Source organism: Vespa velutina, chromosome 10, assembly GCF_912470025.1.
Source record: "Vespa velutina chromosome 10, iVesVel2.1, whole genome shotgun sequence".
In the NCBI taxonomy this organism is placed as follows: Eukaryota; Metazoa; Arthropoda; class Insecta; order Hymenoptera; family Vespidae; genus Vespa; species Vespa velutina.
The window spans coordinates 1319854-1343046 of NC_062197.1; the positions used below are offsets into that span (position 1 = coordinate 1319854).

Consider the following 23193-nt stretch of genomic DNA (forward strand, 5'->3'; position numbering starts at 1 on the left):
TTCGTACATATTTAGGATATAAGACTTCTTAAAAAGATAATTTAAAGGAGATAACGTAAAAGATGATTTTTTTTTTTTATATAATAACCTTCATTATTTCATATTGATTTCGGAAGAAATAAGTGTAATATATAATATATAAAGATATCAGACGGTTACGTTAAAGTAATAACGATAAATGAAATAAATAGAATATCAATAGATTCCCGCCATTTTTTATATTAACCTGTATTTGATAAATATTAATATTTAATAATTCGCGAAGAAAATCATAGACACGTTTAATATATTTATAATATATCATTATTTTATCGTGCTCATAAATAAAATATAATTGTATTCAATTCAATAAGATACATTTTTTAAATAGGAGAATAGATATAAACACGTAAAGGTGATGAATTGTTTCGTGATGATACAAAAATTATAAAAATATCGATCAATTGTCAGAAAATAGAGATTTCTATGATCATGTTCGTAGATTAAACGAAAAAATAAGGAAAGATTCTGATAAACGTAAGAAGATATTTAGGATTTGATATTAATCAAAAAGCCAAATGAGAGAAGTGAGTCCAGAAGGTGGCAGAAGTAAAAATGAGTGCGGAGGTGGAGAGACAGCTGTCGCCCGCAGTTGGCAACGAGTCGTCCGCGTCGAATGTGGGGCGATTACGTAGATCGGTAAAATAATAGAACAGAATAGAGAATAGGATAAAATATAATAGGAATAATAGGTGATCCTTCGAGACGCACTTATTCTTCTTCTTCTTCTTCTTCTTCTTCTTCTTTTTATCCCTGACTTCTCTCGTTCTTTCGTTCTTTTTTTTTTCACGTAACTTTTTCTTTCACATTTTTTTTTCTTATTTCCCTCTTTTTTTTTTTCATATTTCTCTTATACTAATGGGATCGTGTGTAAAACTTTTAAGTTTCTTCCTTTTTTTCATAAGTCAAACCGTATGTACGCGTCACGAAGATTTACCTTGTCCTTTATCACTAACGGTACCCTTAGAAAAGGACAAGGTTCATAGATACGAGAATGGTTCTCTTTTTCACGAAGGTACTTTATATCCTACCAATTTATACTGGACCAAAAACGATTCCGTACGTGGATGTATCTGCAAGCTACGGCCATGTCTGAGAAAATGCTGTCAAGACGGGGAGGTTCTCAGCGACGGCGAAACACCGAATTGTACAAAGTTACAAAATCACGACGTTCTTCCGGATTTACGATTAAAGAAAGACCAGTTGACATCTGAAATTCAAAATATACGAAGCATCGCCAATCATTTTGCTATTTTGCGTAATAAAATCTGTCATAATAATAAAGCTTATATACTGGACCCGGAAAAGTACGAAGAGGATAAGATTATGATCGAAGCCAATGGTATTCTTAGAAACGAAGAAAATATTTATCCACAATGGATGTATTGCATTGATTGGGATCAATCTTTGAAGAAGATTATTGTTTTAATATGTTTTCAACAAGAAGAGGAATTACCATTACTTACCACTCAAATATATCCGATCATGACGATAGTGTCCATACCTTTCCTCATCATTACTTTTTTGGTTTACGCCATCATACCGGAACTTCGAAATATTTATGGAAAAACTCTTATGTGCTATGTTGCTTGTCTCACGATATCCTACTGTTTTCTCATCAATTCACAATTCAAGTATTTGCCTCGTAATATCTGCATACCCGTAGGTAAGAATTCTTCAATATTTATCGTATCATTGTTATTTAATCAATTATATGTTTATATATACGTTATTTTTTTTTTATATATAAATATAATTGTTAAACTCCAATTTTATAATATTTTGAAACGATTTGTTTTGATTATTCAAAAATTGGTACTCGTGTTCGCGATGGACGGTGACGTAATAAAAAAATGGTCTTAAAATGTTTGCGAAATTTTAAGGAACATCCAATTCCTTGAATGACTAGTAGAATTTTATCGATTCAAATATTTCATTAAGAGATTACTTTTTACTTGTATCAAAATTCATATTTATAGCAAGCGTACTATATCTAAATAAGTACAAGAAAATATCAAATGATGTAAAATTTTGTATGAAATATCATTAATACTCGTACATATATATCTCTATTTTTGAACATATTGTGCAATCGTTATCACTCTTACGATTAACCTCACCATTACTGCACCGTTAACGATACTAACATGTGCTTATATGATTACGACAAATCTATCAATGATATCAGCAATTGCTCATATAATCAGAAAGATTTTACACGTGATATTATAGTTTAATTTGGAATTATAATAATTTATGATTTATTTCATACGATAGATAATATATAGTTTTGATATTTTATTACATTTAAAATAAAAGATTTAAAATAAATGTTAGATACTTTTCTGGCTTCAGTATATCCTATTTACTTTTTTTTATATATATATAGCTATTTCTAATTATTTCTGCACGAATTATTAAACATATTACTCATTTCTTCTCGTAATTTTCTTAATCAATTATATTTGAATAAAAATTTCAATGTGTTTAACGTGCATTCATCCGCATTGAATGTATTTAAATGTGCATCAATGTCGTCATCGTATTATCTTCCACATATAATTTGATCTTTAAATATCAGGGACACACAATTCTTTCATGGAAAAAACAATTGGGTAGAATAAGCTCGTAATTGATTGTATATATCTCTTTAATTAATCAACAAAGTCTTTTTATCTTCAATTACTTGAGAGAAATTGTAAACGTGATCGTGACTGTTTACGACCTTATTTTTCTTCTTATTAATGAATACAACCAACGAATCAAGACCGGAATTCCCAACGGCCGCTACCGGTCTGATAGGGTAAAAAGGGTGGTGCTGAGCAATGTTTTTCTTGTATTCAGTGTTGCTGCTGATTCATCGCTGACAACATCTCTTTTGGATGTGCCTTAAAAAAATAAAACATGGCACTCGTCGACGTTTTTGCGATAATTTTACTGATAGTTTTATTTCAAACAAATACGGCCGTAAGATCTTACACAAACTATTCGTATACGACGTCGGATACTGTGAATGAAGTGGTTTCAATTAAAAATTTTAATTTTATCACGGATGGCAATATCAACGGAAGTATAAAATTTGAGAAAGAAAATATAACAGAACCAACGAACTTTAATATATCAAATTTAATGGGTGATTAAATATGTATTCTTCAAATATATTCAGCTGTCTGTATATATGTGTATGTATATATATATATGTATATATATATATATATATATGTATATATGTAAATATATAATATCGATGGGATTAAAAGAAAATACTTGTGATTATATTTATCTCATTGTTGATAATTAAAATATCGTATGTCTTGTATTTTAAGAAAGCACAACGGACGAGGAAGCACTCATTCCAAGGCAAAATACAGAAGAAGATTATATTCGATATTGTGTTCCGGAAGGAAATTGTCTATCGTTTTGTTGTCCTCCTGGTTTCTACACCCTTCCGAAGAACAAATGTGAAAGGATAAAAAATACATCGATACCTTTGCCACGAGTTTACGCGATGGATCTCTCGCCGATGAATGTTACTACGAACGACAAGAATTTTCATTTCTTATATTGGAATCCTTGTATCGGAGCCGTGAAGACTCCTTTGAATCCTGCTATTTATCCAGAGGAACAATTCTTCCTTCTACAAAACGGTTCATTCTACTTGCCCTTTTCGGAAAAGGACAAACAAATATTGAATCCAAGACAGTATTGTCTCTCCGTGATAAAATCCGTCGTCTTGAAAGAATACCTTGTTATCTATTGCGATAAGGAAGAAATAAATGGAAAGTCAGTTATTCGTGGGATCCTCATTTCGCTCGGTATGATCGTATCGATACCATTCCTTCTAGCCACGTGGTTGGTTTACACGCTAATCAAGGAATTAAGGAATTTGCATGGATTCGTTCTACGTGCATACATCGGATCGTTGACCATATCATACACAATTCTATCGACAGTACAGATTGCGCCGCAAGAATGGATCTCAAACATGTGCTGTGTTTTCCTTGGTAAACTCACGATCAATGTTATTACTTTTCTCACATTTCCCAGGGAAAATAATATCTACTTATTATATTAGAAATTAATCTCACTTAAATGTTTTTATCTGTAGTTATAGATTAATCTAACAAAAAGTAAATCGTTCGTGAAAAATATTTGAAAAATATTAACTGATCGGCTTGAAATTGATAAAGATTCTTCGATACGTAATGCATGCCCATACTCGATATAAAATACGTAGTATAAAGATTAGATTAGAAAGAGTTCCCGAATCGCAAAATTGCGCCGGATGCTTTCGAAGGAACGTGATGGCTTTATCTTTAAGCGTTAGAGATTCTTCCAGGACGATAAGGCGTTTGCGGTTAAAAGGTTGTCGGAGGCTCGAACGAGTTGACGCATTCGATATGTCACAGAAATTCAATTGAAGATTACACGTTCGCGTAAGAATGGGCGGTGGTCGAAATATTAGCTTAGGAGTCGTTCTCGCGTACTCTTATTTTTTATTTTTGACGATCGATATTTCATATTCGTCGAATTCATTTTTATCTTTCGATGATACCTTCGATAGAAATCTTTCAATAACGAGTGTAATCGATTACTCTCATCGATGTTTTTCGTCTAGTGAAAACGTTATTCCGTTTTGTTTACCCTTATGCTGTCACTGGAATCATATCCTGGTAAATAGCACGTGTGTGATGGCGAGCAAGACTGCCAAATTTCCGCCAGTTTACGATGCCGATAGCTTCGATTTAACCGATTTAATTGTAGACGAAACTAACTTTCGTTTCTTCGTAAACGATCCCTGTAATGGAATCTCTACAATGGAATTTAGCGGGTGTCTCATGGAAGATGATTTCTTACTTTTGCACAATGGTTCGATCTATATAATAAATCAAACTATAATTGATCCAGTGAATTATTGCTTTGGTATTTACAAACAGGATCGATACGAAGTGATAGAGTGTTGTTCATACGTTGACGAAGAAAGTATTAACAATAGGCTTGACATAATTTTTATTATTTGTCTAATAATATCGTTATTATTTTTGGTTATAACCTTTTTCATTTATTCTATAATACCAGAACTGAATAATACACATGGTCGTACTTTACGCGTTTATGTTAGTACTCTCTTTTTTGCTTATCTCTTTCTTGTGATAGTACAAACATCTTCGGAAGATATTATCTCGTCAACTTGGTGCATCATTATCGGTACCGTATCATCAATCTGTCTTTTTCTATACTTCTATTATTCATAATAATAAATTTGTTAATCGTTTCCATTCGAATAGATACATTTTTAATACTTTTGCATTCTGTTTCTACAAAAGAGTATACCTGAACAAAATTGGAGTTTACGTTTATCAATATTCACATTATATCAAATATTGTACATCGATAATGATAAAATCAATACGGCAGAATTATTATATTCATTTATTTTTTCCATTGATTAAATTTATTCCAACGATCTATACAATAAAAAGATAATATACGAATATTCTTCTCTCTGTTTCAGCTTTCTTTATGTATTTCTTCTTTTTGGCAAGTTTTTACTGGTTGAACGTCATGTGTTTCGACATTTGGTGGACATTTGGGTAAGCGATCAAAGTTTCAATATATCTCAATTCTATTATTATCTTAAATGAAAAATGGGCGTTTTTAATAAAATCATTTTAATGAATCATTCATGACTAGTCATATTACATGTTCGTAGCTTTCATATTAGCGGTGTGCTTAATATTAAATAGTTAAAAGTGTTGTCTCGACGAATACGAATTTTCTATGCTGCGTGCTTTTTCAATAACATACATCAATGGGATCGTAGAAAATACATTTCGGTTATTCTGGTCTGTGTATATATCTGTGTGTGTGTGCTCTCCATCCTTATGTCAATTATTCTCACAGCCGGCATCGACATTGGTATCGGCACCAACGCGGCGATGGTAAGAAATTTGATAATTGACAAACATCGGGAAGAAATTGTAGATGACGTAGGGGCGGATTAATATCCCGTGCGTGACTCCGAACATACACAAACTTACACGCGTGCTAAATGTCCACACGTTAATTTCGATCTGTCTGTAGATACAGTAAACGAGCACTTCATGTATTAGGTGCTTTTAACGATAATAACTGGTGATCACGTGGGAGATAAATTCACGAAGTTCAATCAAAAATGACAGTAGTCTTTTCTCTTTGTTATTTATTCTATGTTTTTTTTTTTTTTTTTTTATTGGCGTTATTAACGTTTCATTAATTTCTTTTCTAATCGATCAAAAGTTTTTTTTAAATACTATGGTATGTTTCCCTTGTAAAAGTACTTGATCGATCGTTTTAGCCGCATTCTTTTTTTACCATTTGAAAGAAAACTTACAAGTGTTGATTAATTAATGTATATTTATTATACAGTATATATATATATATATATATATATATATATATATATATATATATCGCATATGTAAGACAATTTAATGAAAACAATCGAGACACGAAAACAAAAAAAACACAAAATTGTTTTCCAAGTAAAGGAATACTTTTTCACTGCTCTTGTTCTATGAGAGATGATTCTCTCGCCTATACAAACCAAGCTGCTATATAAAACACAGCGGGTGTAGACCGAGGAAATTGCGGCGCTTAATCCAAACAAAATACAAAGAGACGAGTATCGTTTCGTTTCTCGAAATGTATTCGACGAAGGACGCAAGAAAAGTGGATATAAAACGAAAAAGTAAAGAAAAATGTAGGAAAGAACGACGAAAGTAGCTTTAATAATGATCTCGTATCAATAATTTCTTTTCTATCTATGATTTTTAACAAAGTATACGCAAGAATTCAGAACCGATTAATTAGATTACATTTTTTTTTTTTTCTTTTTCTTAAGATTTAAACCTCTATCCTTAACGGAAACTAATCGTATAAAGAGGACATTTATTTCGTGCAATTAATTTTATCTCCGTAGAAGAATGAAAAAGCATTGATGTTCGTTAAATAGGGTGTTAACGAGCCACACTCGTTAACGTATGTACGTTACGTGTTAATCGCTCATTCGTTTAGCCAAGCCCTACAAACTCTCCATGTGCTGTAGGCTTTAATAATTTATCGCAAAGATAGTACATCTTTCATATTAGAATAAATACATATTCGTTTAGTGTTACGTTTCCCAAATGGATATTTATGTAAATATTAATAACTCATAGAGGAACACAATATACAGCCAAATATTTGATGGCTTTCGTACATGATATCTTACATTTATATATATCCATAAGTGAATATTATGTATTGAATGAAATATTATCATTGTAAAGTGATCCATTCGTTCAGATTAATTAAACATTATCATAATTTCCCTGAGGTATTCTTTACTAACGTTTCTCAATTTTTTTTTTTTTATCTTATATACCGAATATCATCATTAGACCTTTATATATATATACGTAAATATCTATATATCTATGTACGTAAATATATTTTTGTAGATAGTAAATAGGGAAAAAACGTATAAATCAAAAATTATCTCAAACAACGCAAATATGAAAATACAATTATATATTTATACATATATATAATCAACAATTATTTATATATTAATGAATATTATATATATTTTTCATTTGTTTCAGAGGATTTCGAGCATTAAGGGGCAGTATGAAACAAAGAGATAGAAAGAAATTTATAATATATTCCATCTATGCTTGGGGAATGGCATTGTTGTTCACAGGTATATGCTTGATTATGGATTTTGCTCCTAACATACCAGAGAGTTCTATTCGACCACAATTGGGAGCGGAAAGATGCTGGTTTAAATGTAAATCTATTAATATCAATTTATATTTTAATTTATATTAATGTAAATTTATATTTTAATTATATATATATATATATATATATATATATATATAGAGAGAGAGAGAGAGAGAGAGAAACAAAAGCAATGTCGAATAATATTATTTCAGATAACACAGCGACGAATATATATTTTATTGGACCTATGACGATATCAGTTGTCTGTAATCTATGCCTATTTATCTCAACCGCTTTAAAAATTCAAAAACATAAAAGAGATACGGCTCATCATCTAAGAGGTAGTGAAAGTAGACGCCATGACGATAATAAGCAATGGTATGTATCGTATAATATGATTTTTTTGTTGTTTTTTCTTTTTTTTTTTAAATAAGTAAAAAAATTCATATTATATAAAGAAAATATTATTTTTATATACAAAATATATATATATATATGTTGATATAAAAATAATTAATCTCATTATTAATAACATTTTAAATAATATCGAGTGACTTTAGTATATCATAGTCGTGCGAATCATCGATATGGTATGGTTATCTTTTCATACTAACACCAAAAGCTTATTTTTAGACGTCGCTATAGGGCAAGCGACAAGAAGATGTTCCCATGCTATAGTTTATTTTCATTATTACGAAATCATTCGTAACAACAATGAGATTACCTCGATATTAAAGCATCGGAATTTCGTTAAATAATATTCATCAATAATATTTCACAAGCAATGATAATAGTAGTATCAATTTTGTTAAAAAAGCAAATTAGATAATATCTAATCCCATCCCCGATTTTAAATGATGAGTTTGTTCTTTAATTTAATATATCTATTTAGACAAAAACACGTGAATATGAGTATATACTAAATAAATAAATATATTATTTTTTATGGTCACAGGTTCAATCTATACTTGAAGTTATTCATCGTGATGGGTATCACCTGGTCAACGGAAATCATATCCACATTATGGAAAGAATCAGATAATTATATTTGGTATGTAACAGATGTGGTGAATACTTTACAGGGTTTGATCATTTTCATAACGCTCGTTTGCAAAGAAAAAATTAAGCGTTTATTACTTAAAAGATTTGGATATAACGATAATAAATTTTTGTCGAGAAACTCTACTCGTAGCGTTTATCACAGCTCAGCATCTCGTACTACTTGTACAACATTAACTAGTTTACCTCTTCAAGATAAAGTCAATGCAAATATTCGACACGAAGCATTTGGCACGAGTAAAGAAAGTGCCGAAGAAAGCGACTGTCCTTAAAATACATAATAATATTATGAAAACAAATCAATGTGATGTACAAAATACGTTCGTTGATGAGAACGTATGTTTTTGATGGATGATAACCATCCATCTCGTAAGAAAAAAATAGCCGACAGGCTTAAAGAGATGGGAGATGATTTTTACTTCGAAAATAAGTTATTCTCTCTTTAAAATCATATACATTGACATACGGCTCTTTTTATTCCTTATTTCATTTTTCATTTTTCTTCAAACCCATTTATTTTTCTTTTATATTTCATAATTTCATTAATTTATAATAAATAATAGATATATCGTGACATTAGAATAAAGGAGATGGAATCCGTGAAGAATTAAACTACAACTAATATTAAAAGAACTGAATATTACAAAGTCCTTTGAACAATTTTTTAAATAAAAAATTATTGATAAACTATGCAGGCCACAGTGATCGATCTATTATTATTGTTATTGAATTTAATGGCAAAGACACATTTCACTTGTGAAATTTATATGACATTCTCGTATCTCATTTTATAGATTTTGTACACTTGAATAAAGATATATATCTAAAGTGTATCATTCTCTATTATATATTTTGAATCTCTATATATTTATTACTATTAAATAAATGTGATGCCATTAGTGCTTTTAAAGTATTTAAAGTATTCCATAACAAATTATCTAATTATTCTCGCAAAATTTCTGTAAAGTAGAAAACGTATAATGCGTTTTTGCTAATCGTTGAATCTATATAGTCTATAAAAATTGAAATTATAATAGAATATGGTAGTTAAAAATTATATATTGTAAGAAGCATGTACTTATACTTCTAATGAAAATAGTCGCAAATTTTCATAAGTAGGTTTCATAGAAGAATAATATATATTATTTATATATTTTATATATCCATTATTATCATATCAGCTTCCATATTATCTTTTACACGAGTTTACGTCATTGATGAAATATAAAATATGTGTTTATATTATAAAACATCTCTGTTCATACAATTGTCATGTTTATACATTTATTTTAAATATTTATGAAGTAATAAAAGTACATTTTCTTTCTCTTTATCTTTTAAAGTTCGCGGAATAGCTTATTTGTTTTTTATATAAGAAAAAATTTTGTACAATTTTTTTTAAATATATACTACTTATACTAACTATGATATTGTTGAATTTATCTCTTATCTCTACATTCTTAATTTATTCTATGAAATGATAGTACATTCATAAGTATAAATGAAAAATATTTGAAAAAATATATGAGATACTAATTCATTCATTTAAGTTGAAAAATCTATTATGGCATTTTACAATTGAATGATTGTGTTTACAACAAAAGAGCGAAACAATATTATCGATTAACATTTTCAACAAGCGAAGTAAAAAAAGAAAGATATTATTTGAGGAAAAGTATTTATTTTAAGCGAACATGTCCTCGCGATCTGCTCCAACACCATCTCCATCTTCCAGACTAGAAAAGTTTAGAAAATGTGCTGGCCGATGGACTTCGTGATAAAATTCTTTTGGATTAGCTAACTGTAACTCATATTTCGTATTTGGATTATGTCGTACGCCTAAAAAAATATATTTCGTTTCAATAATTTTATTCAGAAAATTTGTAGCTTCTTTATATAAAGAAAAAGATTGATAATTTACCCATGAAATTATAATTCCAAGATCCCTGATTAGGTACCATAAAGAAACCAAGAAATCTATCAGAAAGAAGCATTTGTACTTTCTCATAATGACTTGGAAGATATCCTTTAGGATTATTTCCTTTATCAGTATTCTGTTTACCCCATTCGAATCCACTAGAATAAAAATATTATTTATATACGATTAAATACGATTATAAACAAAGCGTAATGTTTAATACCTTGGAGTTAGTTTATATGCTGTCAAAGAACAAGAGCCTGGTGTAAAGCTACATGTAATGACAATGGTTTTTTCTCCATCCCAAATCGGATTATCCGCCATGATTCGTGCATGCGTCGAGATGTCCTATTAGAAGGTAAAGCAAATAAAACGTTATTAATGAATCAATATAATGTATTAAATATATGATGTAATAAATATATAAATACCTGAGGCGATAATTGCGGCAATTCATTGGGTTGTGTATGTATCCATCCTAATGGCTCCATTTCTTTAAGGTATTGATGATTTGGTAATGCATTTGGTAAATGTACTGTTTGATGCGTGCCCCATTGTGGAGCCATTACTATACACCTAATTTCTTTTACTTGAGGATTATCCGGTGGACTAATCCCATATAGGTACCCAGCAATTTGTGCTCGTAAATCAGATATAGTGACGAATTTTTTCAGTACATTCTTTGGTAAAATATACGTGTAACCAGTTTCTTTAATATCATCGGAAGATACATATATATGATTCGTTCTAAGATGTAAATTCGTAGCGGATATTGCTCTTACACGCCACTCTGTTTTAGAACTGAACGTCTGAGTTTCATAATTGGACGTAGTCGCAGTTATAATTTCGTCACCGTGTTTATTAACTGTTCTAGTAGTAGTTGCTGTGAGCTGAGATTGCTCTTTTGTTTGTTTTTCAATTTCTGCGATTTGTTGCCGTTGCGCAGAGGGTGCACTGATTTCCATACCTAGAATAATATCTCGAATTTCAGATTGAGTGAGAGATGCAACATTGACATTGTTCTTTTTTCCATAATCGGCTAAAATCAAGTCCTTCAATTGCACCTCTACTTTGATCCATTCGTCGTCAGTTAAAGACGGCCATATGTGATGAGGTTCTGTTATAGTTGTTTTATCTGGCTTAAGTACAACCTTAGTACGTTCCGTATTAACGTGTAATGCTCGAAGAATGAGAATTAAACGTGAGAATGCTGTATAAGACGAAATTGTTTTCAACCAATCGTCATAAAGATTGAAGAGAACCATTTGTGGTTCAGTCGCCTTTAGAATAAGATCACCAAACTTTTCAACCTTTAAGCAGGCCTGGAAAGGTAACTGAAGTTCTGATCCTTTGATTACTATATTGGGAAAATCTAGTAAATGCACCTCAAGAGGATCCAGCATTCCTTTTCTCGTTACGATAATTTGCTTCGGTTGTTCTTCTACGGGTAATGAACGAATAAGAGCTGCAACTTCTTCAGCAGTCTTCCATTTTGCCAATTGTCCTAAACGCTTCTGTCCAGCCCACACAGAAGTGTGAATAATTTTTAGGAACAACTGACCAGTACGTGGATTAAATATGAAAATCGCACCATTTATTGGTTTTGTAGTCAGATTACCTTCAAAAGTTTTATGAATTGTTACACGATATACGTTAGTGTCATCAACGAACCAAATAATTTGATTTGAAAATAATTCTCCATAATTTTGAGAAGAAAGATATGGTTCAGTAGGTTCTGATGAATATAATTGCAGAGCTTTTCTAATACGCTCTCGCAATACATATAACGCCGGATTTGCCTTCATTATCTTCGCCATAGCTTGCTGTATAAGTGGCTTACATCCTGGGAACCAGTTACCATATGCACTATGAAGATTATAAGCTAAATCGATAGCTATTAAAAGTCCCGTTGGGGATGGATAAATGGACATATTATCTGTTGTATAATCTAAAAATTTAGCTCTTGCATATCTCTCTATATCGTGAGAATCATAATCACCCCATCGCAATTGAACGTCTATCCAATATTTTTGAGTTGTTGTGTTATCCATAAGATCTTTAGAGTCTGCTAGTAAAGAAGGTCTTGAAACATTCCATTTGTATGCTGAAAAAAGTAGAATGTCAGCACAAGAAGAATTCATTTTATATGATTTCCTTGGATGTATAGTTTCTTTTTGTACAGTCTCAATTTCCAGAGCATCTAATTCTTGATCAAACACTTGACAAAGATCCATGACAATTGACTCATGCACTTTTTGCCACAAGTGAGCACGGAAAATTTGAATTAGAGATATCTTCAATGTTGGTATTTTACCATGCATAAATATTCCTGTGAGATCTAATTGTACTTGGAAACCTACATAAACATTTGCTCTGTTTATAGTAGGTGACCACCATAAAGTAAAACGACGATTCGGAATTTGATTCAAACCAGATCTTTGAGCATTTGTTAATTTTTTATATTTCATTGATTCTTCAAAGCCTGATGCTTTCTCCCAAAAAAGACCTTCCCATGTGGGGAAATAAGTTCCTTTAAAAAGTGTGTGCTCTAAAATACCCTCAACACCACCTAGAGCCTGAATCATATCTGTCCTATAATTATTCAAATTCCATAATTTCCCATCGTGACGTTGGTGAGTCCACCAAAATGGATTTTGTTTAAGAACTTGATATTGCTTAAATTCCGTACGTATACGCCATCCTTTGTCATAAGCAAGTGTATGTCTATCCTTTTGAAACAAGGTATTTATTCTGGGTATACCCCGATCCCAACTATCTTCTAGATCTTCTAAAGTAAGTCGGCGATTCTGTGTATTTGCCTCCTGTCGCTTCAAGGCATATTCTGCCCAAACACGTTGTGAGTCTATAAATTCTGATTCCCAAGGCTGAATATACCTGTATAGATTGGGAATCAATTGATCCTCATCGTGACTCATGCCAGATCTAAAATGCGTAATACCAACGTCAGTTTGTTTGGACCAACGTAAATCTGATTGAGGAATTAATACATGACCCATAGAAAGCATCCCAAGGCCACCCAATTCTTTGGGCGTATAGAATACTACTGGCGGAAATCTTGAAGGCATTTTTGAATTGAGACCAATTTTTATACGTGTCTGAATTTTGTTTTCACACTTTACCAATAAATCCAACAGTTCTTGGGTATTGACTACTGCCTCACGGAAATATGTCATTAATCCTATTAAAGCCGTATTCCATTTATTAACAATTTTCGTAAATGTCGTAGAACCAGAAGCCATCAATATTTGTCTGACTCTATTATGAAATCTTTGTAAACTTTCATCGTCTACTCTTAAGAAACATTGAGCAGTTCTTTCTTTTGTAATTTCATTTTGCAAATTCCATACTCCATCTCTATGTGTAAATTCTTCGTGGGTTGTTCTGCATTTTGGTAAAATCCTACATTCAAATCCACTCATATTGAATAACAGATTTGGATTGTCTTTACTATAAACACTAACAAAACTATTTTCCCATTGTATAGTAGTTGTAGAACGAGGTAATCGATTTTTAATATCCCAAAAAACAGCACGTCCTAAATTAACGTCATGCTTCATTAATCTCATACGTGCATCACGTGGCCAGCATTTTTTATTATTATATCCAACAATGTTTTCATTATTTGGATCTGGATGTTCTGTCAGATATCTTTGTATCAAATCTCTTGCTTCGTCAGCAGAAAATCGAAGGAATAAATGTATTCTGTCTACATATCTGCAATATAATCTAATTGGATGTGCTGTTTCAGATGCCACATCTTGAAAAGTTAAGAAATCATTTGGCATTTGTGGGGGACCAGCCATTTCACTAGCTCTTTGCAATCCAAGAACCAATAAATCAAGTACAAGTCCATAATATTGGGCAATAAATGATGCAAACTGCATACCCCTAATAATTCCATAACTGTTTATATGATTCATATCTTTGTAATTAATCACAACGTTATTCTTTGCGGTCATATAATCAGCAATATTATGATCAACGATTAAACGAAGAAGTCTGTTTAACAAAGTAAGATCGATTTTTTCATAGAGCTTTTCAAATTTGGATTCTAATAATACATTACATTCTCCTTCACTAACATCCCAAACATCTTGTAAATTGTTGATACCTTGACACCATTTATAAACTAAAAGGGGTGGAGGTTCTGTGTCAGATGGCTTTACCCATGGTGGAAATAATCTTCGTTTATCTGCTTCATACCATAAATATTGATCTAAGTAAGCATCGGTAATTTTTTCAAGAGGTTCCACGTCATAAACCGGAATCAAATGACTATAAAGATCCATGAATTCTATACCCACTTCTTTAAAGTTTCTTTGGGTTAAAAGATGTCGTTTAATTCTAGATAGAGCTTCGTGTGGATTATCGTATGCTTGTTCAATTAATCCAAGCTCTTCGCGTTGGCTTTGATTCAATCTAGATTTAACGCTATAAGCTTCTTTCAAACGTTCTAATGCCAATATCAACAATTTTGTATCGTGTTTATATGAAAGTGGTGGAAAAGGTATTGGAGCAAATCTTCTAGATTCTAACCAATGTACAGTGGTAGTGTATATAGCTACTGCTTCTTCTGGAGTAATATACGGCCCATCTTTCAGATAATTATGCTGGCGTTCTTGTTCTGCTTTTAAATAAAGTCGAGTAAGGCGACCTAAATTTTTCTTACATACTGTCTTATCCACAGTAGCACCACGTCTGATACGTTCTCGATTATAATGAGCAGTATTAGTCCACCAGTCAGCTTTCATCTTTACATAACGTAATATCATATTTTCTATAGGAATAGGTAATCCAGGGACTTTCCATGGTATATTAGCCTTCCAACATCTCCATGCTTCGCTAAGATGTTGAAGAATCGTACGAGCTTTATTTTGTTTAATACCTTCAGGCATCATGTCTACAATATCATGCATTACAGATGCTCTCAATTCAAGATCGAAATGTGATTCTACTCTTTGTTTGGTTACAGTTTTAGCAACTCCTTTAGAATGACGTCCTTCAAATTGCCTGGATAACAAATTACCCAACCATCTTTCTAACAATGGTGTTATACCTCTCATAAAGAAAAGCCATACTCTCCAGCCAGGTGCCCAAAATCCACAGCCAGGTCCTTTTCCAACTGGACCAGTATTAAATCGATAATATATTAGATGTTTTAAATCTTTGCACATTCTTATTTGTCTCATTAGTTTATACTTATATCGATACATGCCAGTAAGTTGACCAACGTGAGCAAAAATATACTGTAATCCATCTGCCAGTTGAAATGCATCGACGTTATTTAAGCGATACTGTACGTGCGAATCAATAATTAATTTTGTCAAACGAAGAATTTCTCTACATAGATGAAAAGCATTCCCAAATCGAGACTTCTTTCTTTCCTTCGTCGTAAGTGTTTTAACAGGTTTTAGATTGAAATTATAATCCAAATGAAGATAATTTAAATTCTTTCTATGTATAAGTAAATTCAACATATTATAGCCTTGCCGACACACTTGCAATCCTGCTTCAACCCAATCTATAGTTGTAGTTTGAAAGAACTTGGTTGATTTGAATGATCGGAATAAGTAACGTTTCTTTTGAGGCTTTGGTGGTCTATGCTTCAGTGCATTTAATACAAAGTATTTAAGTAACTTTTGATAACTAACTCGTACTTTAACAGGTTGTCCTGGAGGACAGTGCTCTCTATACCATGATTTTACCAAAGGAATATCAATTGCTCTCCTTGTTCTTCCAGAACGTGTATTAAATGGTCTTGGTGCCCACAAAAGTGCTATACCATTAGCTGTATTATCTGTATAAAGTGGTGTTTCTTGTAGAAAGGGCTGGACTTCATCATCTAAGACAAAATCTTCATCATCTTCAATTTGTGGTTCCATTGTCTATAAGTAATAATAATTTATATTTACTTTTGTGTTATTATAATTTGAATAAAAAATTGTAGATTGATTAATTTATTGATGATTATTTATTATGATTACAATCTTTTAAATCTTAACAATTTACCTTTAATGAATTCCTATGTGAAATTGGATTAATCAAAGGATCAAAATAAAATGCTGGTAAATCTGGATCCTCTGTCTTTATGTATACAACATTTGGTGCATGATACCTATAAATTGTTAAGAAAATTAAAGAAACATAAAATACACATTATTAATTAGAAATATAAAATTAATCTACTATAAAGATAAAATAAAACATATGTTTTGTAGGTGGTCTCAGCAGTTCTCTTTTAATTTTTATAAAGAGTACGAATAACAACCATCTTTTTTTTGCTATACCACACTGCTAGTTAGACTATAATGGACTATTTAGTAAGTCTAAAAACTAGTGTGGAAATATCTTTGTACATACACACAACTATTATATTATATTAATTATGGTATAACAAGTCTTTCTCATTTACCATGAAAGATGTACAAAATGTGGCATATTATTATATAAATAGGGGAATGCAATACGATATTCCGTCCTAATAGGCTGTCTAATAATAATTTTGTTTATATCATTGAATTCATTCCAGTCTTCATCAGCAGCATTTGAATCTTTTACAAGAGGCTCAAACTTTGGTCCTCCTGGTATTGCCATATTTAATGCTTTTGCAGTAAAGAATGATTTTGGATCAAATAAATAAAAGAAATTTTGATCGACCAAATCAGTTAAGAGTTGATTTGCTAATCGATACAATGTTGCCATTTGAGGAAGAGTCAAATTCCATCTTCTATATGTAGATCCATTAACATGCCTGTAATAATTTTAAATATTAAAAATATATTTATACTATTTAAAAAAAATATTATTTATGCATGATATATATTTATCAGCATAGCGTTTTGTCCAGTGATATATTTTTGCAGTATGTCTCGGACACAACTACAAAAATAACCATCTGTCAACTCACATATGTAGTTGATTTCAGGACCCCTACGCGATTCATCATATAATGTTAAACATATAATTTTAAACATAATACTATATTATACAAAACTAGATAGGCCTTTCAATATTTTTCAATATTCAGTATTATAAATTTATATACCTGGTTCCAACCAATGGTTTGTGTTCATAGAACCATGCTGCAACAGATTCGTCTTCTTCTGAGTCAAGTTCAATTTGAATAGCTTCCAATGGTTCAACATCTAAAACATTATCAGCATAATCTAATGGAGGTTCCTCATCATCAAATGGTGGAAATCTCATCCTTTTGAAATGTCTACGATCTCTTTTTTCACGTCGCATCATAATCCACATTGTTCTAATTTTCCCAAATGATTAATGTAAAATATATATTATTAATATTATGATTTTAAAAAGCATTTATATATGTATATATATACACTATGTAATAAACATAAAAAGATTTATATTATTAGAATAACTAACCCCCATTGTGCTATATAAACAGGCTCAATAACCCATGGAATTTCATTAACAAATGTAATAGCTCCAGTTATATGGTATAAAACCTTTACATCTCTTATTTGTTCCCAAGGCATTGGCATATTTTCTAGCAATTTCATTACTGCATGTGGCATATATTTTAATGCACTATAATTAAACAAGTAATGTTCATAAATTAAAATTTTCCAAATAAAACTAACATTCTTTAATAAATCTTACCCTAAATATACACGTTTATCATGTCTATATTTACGACTACTCATATCACCATGATCCCTTATAATTTTACGAATATGTTCAGGAGGCATATCTTCCTTTTGAGCATCAACAAATCCAAATTTTCTTTTTTCGGCAAATCGTTTGGATTGTAATTGTTGCCATTTTTGTGCTAAAATTACATGTATATATATATATATATGTTATTTTTTCGCAGAAATAAAATTTACATATATACTACCTTTTTCTTGTAATTTATCTTCTGATAATACTTCTGGTTGTTTTGGCATTTGAGGAAGTGGTGGGCCAGCTATAGCTTGCATATGAGCATGATGTGCAGCTTGAGCATGTGCCGCTGCTTGTGCATGAGCTTGTGCTACAGCTAGCTGAGCATGGGCTTGTTGTTGGACCATCATGGTAGCCCATGGATTTGGTCCCAGTAAATATGGTGGTATAGACATTATTACAAGATGATCTGTAAAAAAAGACATATTGAAAAGTATATACTTTATATTTATTATATATAATAATACCGAATATTTCATTTTTAAATAATAATCCCACGTTATGTTCTAATACTAACAATAAGAGAATAACTATATCTATAAACATACTTATATTATTGACTATATCAATAACCATACTTATATTATTTTTTTAAAGTAACCATTTTTATCTCTTACCGAAATTCTTATATTTTCTGAAAGTTGATAATTAATAATTGCTAATATATACGATAACAATATAATGTTTTTTTCTTTAAACTTAACATTTCAACTATAATAAAAATGTCACTGAATGTTAGATTAATATATGACTTCACAAAAATAATTAATACCGACGCTAAAATTGGAGGCAAGTATTTCTTGGTCCAAGCTTTATAGAACTTCGATGTTATAAGTTTCGAGAAAAGTTTAATACTTTCGTGATAGGAAGCTATAATATCGTCTAGAATTTAACGCCATCTGATTTGAAGTTAGCATCTATTGCAACAGCAACGCAAAAAGTTCTGCAAGATGGCGCCAATAAAACATGTTCCTTTCCAAAAATAACATAGTTCATTTTCAAAAAGAAAATAGGTTAAAACGTTTTTTTTTAATTCTCCAGAATTTTATATTTAAGCTGTTGAAATAATTATGTCAGTTAATAAATAACAATTTTATATTTATTTGTTACACTCATGTAATACAATAAGACAAAACATGAAGTAATAACAAATTTTTATTTAATTAAAATATGACTTATTAAATGACAAGTATTAAATGTTTGTTAATTATTTTTTGATTTTAGGATTAGCGTTGACGGCTTAATTGTTTATTTTCCATACGATTATATATATCCAGAACAATATGCGTATATGCTTGAACTTAAGCGTGGCCTGGATGCAAAAGTATATACATAAGTTCTTATATTTTATTACTTTCACTTTTCTTCTTTATTATAACATATTATATAAATAAATAAATTAGATAAAGAAAATTTCTATTAAAGTGTGTAATTCGATTTTCATTATCTTAGGGTCACTGTCTTTTGGAAATGCCATCGGGAACTGGCAAAACAATAACATTATTGTCTTTAATTGTTGCATATATGCTGGAACATCCTCTAGATGTTACAAAGTTAATATATTGCTCCAGAACTGTACCAGAAATAGAGAAAGTCATAGAAGAATTGAAAAAACTTATTAATTACTATGAAAAAGAATTGAAGAGTAAACCAAAAATAGTAGGATTAGTTCTTAGTTCAAGGAAAAATATGTGTATTCATCCTGAAGTAATTATAAAATAATAATATAAATATCGTGTAATATTGAAGTTGCATCTTAAAAAAAAAAGTTTTTAGCTAATTTTAATATGCAATTAAAGGTAAGCAGGGAACGAGAAGGAAAAGTGGTTGATTCACGATGTCATTCTCTTACTGCATCATATGTTCGTGATAGGCATAATTATGATGAATCTACACCAATTTGTAGTTTCTATGAGGGATTTGATATGGAAGGTAGAAGTCAAATTATACCTTCTGGTATATATTCTCTTGATGATTTAAAAGATTATGGTAAAGATCGTAATTGGTGTCCATACTTTCTTGCACGTTTTATGGTAAATAATTATTTATATAGACATCTTTTTTTTATTATTATTTCTATCAATAAAACTTTTTATAATGTTTGTTTTGTACAGATTTTACAAGCTCAAATTGTAGTATATAGTTATCACTATTTACTTGATCCAAAAATAGCTGAAACTGTTTCTAAAGAATTAAGTAGAAGTTCTGTAGTCGTATTTGATGAAGCCCATAACATTGGTATGTAATATTTATTTTTTAAACATGCATAAGAATTATAACACCGTGTTTAATTTGTTAGATAATGTTTGTATTGATTCGATGAGCGTTAAAATAAATAGACGACTCATGGAAAAAAGTTCTGCTAATGTTCAGCTTCTAGAAAAAACTGTTGCAGAGTAAGTGACTTATTATTAAACATTTATTATTGGAGTATATATTATTTATAATAATTTAGAAGATTTTATTTTTCTATGCATACATTTTAGAATGAGAGAAGATGATGTTAACAAACTAAAAGAAGAATATGAAAGATTAGTTGAAGGATTAAAAGATGCTCAAGTACAAAGAGAAACTGATATTATTTTATCAAATCCCATATTACCTGATGAAGTTCTTCAAGGTAAATTGTCATGTATAATATTTGATTGTTTTTTATCTATAATTTTCTTTTCGTTATATTTTTACAGAAGCTGTTCCTGGGAATATAAGAAACGCAGAACATTTTGTTAATTTCTTGAAGCGATTTATAGAATATTTAAAAACACGTTTACGCGTACAACATGTTGTACAAGAATCTCCAGCAGCATTTTTGAGAGATATTCAAACAAAAGTTTCTATAGAACGAAAACCTTTACGATTTTGTGCTGAACGTTTAGCATCACTTTTGAGAACTATAGAAATAACAGATCTAACAGATTTCTCTCCGCTTACTTTAATAACACATTTGGCTACATTAGTTTCCACATACACAAAAGGATTTACAATTATAGTAGAACCATTTGATGATAAAACACCTACAGTTTTGAATCCAGTATTACATTTTAGTTGTTTAGATTCATCCATAGCAATGAAGCCAGTATTTGAAAGATTTCAATCAGTAATTATTACCTCTGGAACGTTATCACCTTTGGATATGTACCCAAAAATATTAGATTTTCATCCAGTAATAATGTCTTCATTTACAATGACATTAGCTCGACCATGTCTCCTTCCAATGGTAATAGCTTTAATGATTATATGTTAATATTATTTTATTTTATATTATCATATTATATTCTTTTATTCTTCATAAAATAGATTGTAGCAAAAGGTAATGATCAAGTAGCAATTTCATCAAAATATGAAACAAGAGAGGATGTTGCTGTTATCAGAAATTATGGTCAACTTTTGGTTGAATTTGCTGCTACCGTTCCTGATGGCTTAGTTTGCTTTTTCACTTCATATTTATACATGGAATCTGTTGTAGCTGCTTGGTACGTTTTAGTTTACTTTAAAAAAAAAAAAAAGGAAAGAAAAAAAAAACTATTATATTATCTAATATTTATCAAAATTTTGTTCAAAAACAAATTTTTTATTTAAGGTATGATCAAGGAGTAGTAGATCAACTTCAGAGACATAAATTGCTATTCATTGAAACTCAGGATTCAGCGGAAACTAGTTTAGCTCTTTTAAATTACATAAAAGCTTGTGAAAATGGTCGAGGTGCTATTTTGCTTTCAGTAGCTCGTGGAAAAGTATCAGAAGGTGTTGATTTTGATCATCACTTAGGTAGAGCTGTTTTAATGTTTGGTATACCCTATGTGTATACACAATCAAGAATTTTAAAAGCACGTTTAGAATATTTGCGTGATCAATTCCAAGTAAGTAAATAAGTCTTTAAATTTTCTAATGATTTTTAATTTAAATTGCTATTTTTTTTTAAAGATAAGAGAAAATGATTTCTTGACCTTTGATGCTATGAGACATGCAGCACAGTGTGTTGGACGTGCCATCAGAGGTAAAACTGACTATGGTATTATGGTATTTGCAGATAAGGTAAATTATATAATCTTTATAAATGTTTATGTATATGTAAAACAAATTTATATTTTACTTTATTTATATAAATTATGTGTAGAGGTTTTCCAGGGCTGACAAACGAAGTAAATTACCAAAATGGATACAAGAACATCTGTCAGATGGTTTATGTAATTTATCTACTGAAGAGGCTGTACAAGTAATATGATTGAACCATACATTGCAACTATGATTAACTTCTCCGGTTTTTTATTATTCTACTTATTTTTAGATTAGTAAACGATGGTTAAGACAAATGGCTCAACCATTTACACGTGAAAATCAATTAGGACTGTCACTCTTAACAAGAGAACAATTGGAAAAGGAAGAAACTAGTAAAATCGAACAAAAAGCACAGCAGAATTAAATTTTTTATAAATAATATCCTTAGTAAAAAGATTCCATATGTTTGTGTCATTTGGGATAAATATTTTTATTCGTAACATGTAAAGATATCTATATATAATTTTGTACTGTGATTGTGTTTAATATTAATATAAAATATTATAAATCCATTTGCATCAATTATTTATGATTAAAAAGGAACTATCTTTGCTAAGTTAGTAAGCAATGTTTTATGTATTTAATTATTTATTGTATTCGTGTAATAATTATTAGTAGTTTACTAGTAGTCAAAATTGAATTCACATTATGGAAGATCAGTA

General features: G+C 30.3%; 3 protein-coding genes across 8 annotated transcripts; 2 read left to right on the plus strand and 1 right to left on the minus strand.

Moving 5' to 3' along the window:
• The first annotated feature begins 194 nt into the window (after nucleotides 1-194).
• Nucleotides 195-11195, plus strand: LOC124952332 (G-protein coupled receptor Mth2-like). Of its 4 annotated transcripts, none has more exons than XM_047502040.1 (7): nucleotides 196-1705; nucleotides 3366-4043; nucleotides 5555-5633; nucleotides 7665-7849; nucleotides 7998-8163; nucleotides 8741-8836; nucleotides 9040-11195. In XM_047502040.1, coding segments are annotated over exons 1-7 (2013 nt in total). In that variant the 5' UTR covers nucleotides 196-897; the 3' UTR covers nucleotides 9041-11195. The 4 variants fall into 4 exon arrangements, with proteins under 4 accessions (XP_047357995.1, XP_047357996.1, XP_047357994.1 ...); XM_047502038.1 differs by having other exon boundaries at nucleotides 202-678; nucleotides 945-1705; nucleotides 8741-11195; XM_047502039.1 differs by having other exon boundaries at nucleotides 195-1705; nucleotides 7665-7762; nucleotides 8741-11195.
• Nucleotides 10056-19332, minus strand: LOC124952328 (pre-mRNA-processing-splicing factor 8). The gene is made up of 11 exons (XM_047502026.1): nucleotides 19090-19332; nucleotides 18648-18881; nucleotides 18410-18578; nucleotides 18173-18337; nucleotides 17829-18044; nucleotides 17196-17534; nucleotides 16793-16898; nucleotides 11194-16668; nucleotides 10986-11110; nucleotides 10766-10920; nucleotides 10056-10683 (listed from the first exon to the last, which is right to left on the minus strand). The coding sequence occupies exons 2-11, from the start codon at nucleotides 18865-18867 to the stop codon at nucleotides 10529-10531; spliced, it is 7125 nt and encodes a 2374-aa protein (XP_047357982.1). The 5' UTR covers nucleotides 18868-18881; nucleotides 19090-19332; the 3' UTR covers nucleotides 10056-10528.
• A 69-nt stretch (nucleotides 19333-19401) lies between these two features.
• Nucleotides 19402-23043, plus strand: LOC124952333 (general transcription and DNA repair factor IIH helicase subunit XPD). Of its 3 annotated transcripts, none has more exons than XR_007101866.1 (13): nucleotides 19402-19613; nucleotides 19697-19796; nucleotides 19925-20179; nucleotides 20272-20505; nucleotides 20587-20710; nucleotides 20772-20868; nucleotides 20959-21092; nucleotides 21160-21689; nucleotides 21770-21945; nucleotides 22053-22332; nucleotides 22397-22507; nucleotides 22601-22688; nucleotides 22761-22803. XR_007101866.1 is itself a non-coding variant. In XM_047502042.1 (13 exons), exons 1-13 carry the CDS (start codon nucleotides 19609-19611, stop codon nucleotides 22893-22895), a joined length of 2280 nt encoding a protein of 759 aa, XP_047357998.1. In that variant the 5' UTR covers nucleotides 19403-19608; the 3' UTR covers nucleotides 22896-23043. The 3 variants fall into 3 exon arrangements, 2 of the variants coding, with proteins under 2 accessions (XP_047357998.1, XP_047357999.1); XM_047502042.1 differs by having other exon boundaries at nucleotides 19403-19613; nucleotides 22590-22688; nucleotides 22761-23043; XM_047502043.1 differs by lacking the exons at nucleotides 19402-19613; nucleotides 19697-19796 and having other exon boundaries at nucleotides 20050-20179; nucleotides 20249-20505; nucleotides 22590-22688; nucleotides 22761-23043.
• The last annotated feature ends 150 nt before the right edge of the window (nucleotides 23044-23193 follow it).